The sequence below is a fragment of the Phoenix dactylifera genome, chromosome 7 (genome assembly GCF_009389715.1).
Source record: "Phoenix dactylifera cultivar Barhee BC4 chromosome 7, palm_55x_up_171113_PBpolish2nd_filt_p, whole genome shotgun sequence".
Lineage (NCBI taxonomy): Eukaryota > Viridiplantae > Streptophyta > Magnoliopsida > Arecales > Arecaceae > Phoenix > Phoenix dactylifera.
The window spans coordinates 4,358,218-4,363,135 of record NC_052398.1 but is presented as its reverse complement, the minus strand read 5'-3'; the positions used below and the strand labels follow the sequence as shown (position 1 = coordinate 4,363,135).

Here is a 4,918-nt window from a genome sequence, read left to right as displayed (position 1 = left end):
AAATTTACCTTATCCTATTAACTTAAGTTTTTGGGACAAGTGGTAATTTCAACATAGTATCAGAGCGAAGGTTTTGAGTTCGAACTCTGTCTCGGCACTCTTTAACCTCATTATTAAAAATTTCATATGTTGGGCTTACCCATTAAAGAAAAATCTGGCCTACATGTGAGGGAGAGCGTAAGAAAATATGAAATATATAAATAAATCTACTTTTAAGTGGTAATTTCAACATATGCATATTTTCATATTTGTTATTAGGCTCATTAATTATATTTTGATTTTATATTAATATCGATAATTTTAAGGATTCACTTCCAATCCCGATTCATACACGATCGGATCCCCCAACCCAGACCAACAACAGAATAGAAGGCCTTTCCGCTTGAATTCAGCCATGTTGAAACTTAATTTGACCAATGATGGACCAAATGATTCAATAAACTTGAGAGTTAGGATTCAGTTCCGAACCTCGATCCAGTTCTCTAAGCTGACCATGCACGGGTCTCATGCAATTTGTGTTGGCCCATCAAGGCTTACGTGCTAGAAAAGAAACTTGAAGTCGGCTAACAGAATTTTAGATCCAGCCGAAAGTCCAATTGCAACCAGCCAGCTGATTAAACTTAATCCCAAATCTAGATCTGTTCTCTGCTTAAATCAGACCCCTTCTTACTTCTTAGATTCCAAAGCATAGAAAAATATGCAGGAATTGGTATGGATCCGAAGGAGCAAATAGGACAGTTTAAGCCCTAAAACTTTGAGCAAGTCAACACGGCTTAAGCACATGTCCAAATTCAAGTCTGCCTGGACTTATCGAGAAATTTTTGGCTTGACCGGAGAAACCAATTAAAAGTCGCCAGAACCCCCAAGTCATTCGGGAAAAGAAAGGTCCGCCATGGAGAAAAGTCATCACCGAACCATCGCCGTTCTCATAGGTCTTGTTATCGTCTCCAACCACCGCCCAATTAAGCCCGGGAACAAGAATAGCCAGTGGTGCTGAAAAAAATCTCTCACAATGGCATCCCTCGCTCTCTCACGCCATCTCATCCCCTTCGCTCTATTCCTTCTTACCCTCACTATCCCGGCAACGGCTCAAACCTATGCTCAAACCTATGCCAACCTGAGCCGGGGCACCTCCCTGACCCCCCTTGGCCGGGCCACCTCCTGGCCCTCCCCCTCCGGCGACTTCGCCTTCGGCTTTCGACGCCTCGACTCCAACGCCTCCCTCTTCATCCTCGCCATCTGGTTCAACTCCACCTCCCCCCAGACCATCGTTTGGTTCGCCAACGGCGACACCCCCGTGCAGGCCGGGTCCAAGCTCGAGCTCACCTCCGATGGCCAGCTCTCGCTCACCGACCAGACCGGCAACGAGATCTGGAACCCCGGAGTCAGTAACGCCTCCTACGCTGCCCTCCTCGACACCGGCAACCTCATCCTCTCCTCCCCCAGCTTCTCCTCCCCTCTATGGCAGAGCTTCAGCTTGCCGGCCGACACCCTCCTCCCGGGCCAAGTCCTGACCCCGGGGCTCAGCCTCTTCTCCCGCTTCATGGACTCCAACTTCTCCACAGGCCGGTTCGCTCTCGCGGCGCAGACAGACGGCAACCTGGTGCTCTACCCGGTGGCGCCGCTGCCCTCCAGAAACTTCTACGACGCCTACTGGGCCACCGACACCATGGGCTCCGGCTCCAACTCCCGGCTCGTCTTCAGCACGTCCGGCGACCTCTACTACGCTCTAACCAACGGTACTCAAATCAATATAACCTCCAACGGCACCTATTCGACCGAAGATTTCTACCAGAGGGCGACGCTCGACGTCGACGGCGTCTTCACGGTTTACGTCTACCCGAAGAAGGAATCAGAAAAGGCGATATGGGGGGACAAATGGACGGCCGTGGACGTCATTCCTTCAGACATTTGCACGAGAGTTCTGACCGACGTCGGGAGCGGCGCATGTGGATTCAATAGCTTCTGTGTGTTGGACGAGAATAAGAGGCCCGACTGCCGGTGCCCATCGAGCTATTTGTTCATGGATTCCGCCATGAAATTTAAAGGCTGCAAGCCAGACTTTGAGTTGCAGAGCTGCGAGCTAGATGAATCGGATTCGTTCAAACTGGAGACGGTGTCCGGTGTCGACTGGCCAAAGGCGGACTATGAGCATTACACACAGGTGGATGAAGAGAACTGCCGATCATTCTGTTTGAGCGATTGCTTGTGCGCGGTCGCGGTCTATAGGAACGGAGAGTGTTGGAAGAAGAAGCTGCCTCTGTCGAATGGGAGGACGGGAAATGTCGGAGGGAAGCTGCTCATCAAAGTGCCCAAATATAATGCCTCCTTTCCTCCGCCTCCAGGTACAGTTGGAGCCATGGAAAGAAATGATCGAAGCACTTTGATTCTCGTCGAATCGTTGCTTCTGGGAAGCTCTGGGCTTCTCAATTTGATCTTGATTACTGCAATCTTTGCTATGGTATACTGCTGCCACAGTAGGAGTTTGATGAAGCACAATCAGGACACGACCATGCTGGGGTTAAACCTAAGGATCTTCACTTACAAGGAGCTTGAAGAGGCTACCAAAGGGTTCAGCGAGGAACTGGGAAGTGGATCTTTCGGAGCAGTCTACAAGGGGTTGCTGCTGGCATCAGACGCCAGAACTTCGATTGCAGTGAAGCAACTACATAAAACGTTGCATGAGGACAGCGAGAAGGAATTTACCAACGAGGTGAGATCGATCGGCCAGACTCACCACAAGAATTTGGTTAGATTGTTTGGTTTCTGCAACGAAGGAACTCATCGGATTCTGGTGTACGAATACATGTGCAATGGGTCACTCACCAGCTTCCTGTTTGGGAGTGAGAGGCCGAGTTGGATTAAACGAGTGCAGGTTGCCACGGGGATTGCGAGGGGACTTGCTTACTTGCATGATGAGTGCAGCACGCAGATCATCCACTGCGATATAAAGCCTCAGAACATACTTCTGGATGAGAATTTCGTTGCCAGGATATCAGATTTTGGGCTGGCCAAGCTTCTAAGAACCGACCAGTCTCGAACGAGTACGGGCATAAGGGGTACAAGAGGATATGTCGCACCTGAGTGGTTTAGAAATACGGCGATCACAGCGAAGGTGGATGTGTACAGCTTTGGGGTCATGTTGCTGGAGATCATATGCTGCAGGAAGAACCTGGAAGCAGAGGCCGGGGACGAGGACAGAGCGGTGCTGGTATATTGGGCTTATGACTGCTACAGAGAAGGGAATCTGGAACTTTTGGCAGGCAATGATGAAGAGGCGATGGCTGACATGGGGATGTTTGAGACGCTTGTGATGGTGGCCATTTGGTGCATCCAGGAGGAGCCATCGCTGAGGCCTTCAATGAAGAAGGTAAATCAGATGCTAGAAGGAGCAGTTATGGTTTCAGTTCCCCCAGACCCTTCATCGCATATTACTCCAATCAGATAAGCATTTAACTTCTCTGTTTTCGTTTTTTGGCCTACGTCCCCTGCTTGCTCTTAAGAACCTCAAAGGCCACCTTTGATTATTGCAATTCTAAGAGTCATGTATTACGTTAGTAAAAGGCAGACTACAGCACCAAATAGTGGTGTCACTTATAGTCTCCAAAGACACTGATGGCTTCTAGTTCTAGTCTCCAAAGATTGGAATCTTAATGCAAATTCGCCATAAATTGAGACCGAGAAGCAGAGATAAGTGTTGAAGGAGCCCTCGCTTACATTCTCATGCACACGAGGGTAGCAGGACTGTAATCTAACGAGTTAGGAAAAGATTGCCCTACTAAAAATTATTCTTATTTATTTCCTGTTTGTGCATTGAATTTGGAATTAGTGGAAGATTCTTCCTCATTTTATCCACACTTGTACTCTCTCTTTTGTTTTTGTTTTTTTCTGGTTACACCGGAGTTCATACTAGTCTCGTATGAGCACTACCATTTGAGTCACTGGACAAAATGCTATACAAAGATAGCGGAACAGGTGCAAAGCGGATTTATAGAATATCACCAGAATAATGGACAAGTGACCTAATCAGCAGCTCTATTTGACTTTCAGAACACGTGCACAACTTCGGAGACTTCACACTCCATCAGTAGCCGCCTGATGTCCTGTAGATGCGTGTGGTCCTTAATTAATAACGGACCGGATCTATGTGAGGATTGAGCATGCAGAGACCTAGATGGTGGTGACCCTCATGGAATGTTTTATTTGGTTGGTAAGATAAGATGGATGGAATTTACCAAAAAATATAAGATGTATGTTGTCTTTGGTATATCGCTCGGTAGGAATTCTTTTTTCTCTGTATAAAGTACAATCCTTATGGAATGTTTCATTGGCTTCACTACATGGGGATGTCAGCTGTCTTCAGTATATTGTGAGGTAGGAACTTTTGTTTTTTCAAGAGAACTGTTCTTCCACGAACCATGGAAGGCCGATCACAAAAGAGGAGGGAAAGACAAATCTTCCAAGCAATGACTCTAGATAATGGTATGGCCTAGTGATTTTTGTTAGTATTTCTTTTCTCCGAGAGAAATGGCTGGATAATCTTGAGCACAAATTATGACCAAATCGCGAGTCAAGATGAAAAATCTTACATATATTAATTGGATCAAAAACTTTGTCCCGATCATGTTGCTATAAAATAAATGCATTGATTTAGTATATATTATGGTATATGTTTGATCTGAATTGATATCTAGATTTTGAGTTGGAACCCGTTTTATCCATCAGCTCATCTGCTAAAATGGGCTCAACTTTAGATTTTGTTGGCTACTTCAGTTTGATGGCCCCATATTGAACTAATTAGTGAGGTCGGCTTTCATCTGAACACTATGTAAATAGTGTATAAGGTAGTCTTGATGTCTCCATTGCCTATGATGCATGTAGATAGCTCGGGTTAAATAAGCAGGTAAACACCTTGAAC

The 4,918-nt window shown here is 46.5% G+C and overlaps 1 protein-coding gene across 1 annotated transcript; it reads left to right on the top strand.

Annotated features, from left to right (window-relative positions):
* The first annotated feature begins 869 nt into the window (after nt 1–869).
* Nucleotides 870–4,339, top strand: LOC103702294 (G-type lectin S-receptor-like serine/threonine-protein kinase LECRK3). The gene has a single exon (XM_008784656.4). It carries the CDS (start codon nt 1,013–1,015, stop codon nt 3,446–3,448), a length of 2,436 nt encoding a protein of 811 aa, XP_008782878.2. The 5' UTR covers nt 870–1,012; the 3' UTR covers nt 3,449–4,339.
* The last annotated feature ends 579 nt before the right edge of the window (nt 4,340–4,918 follow it).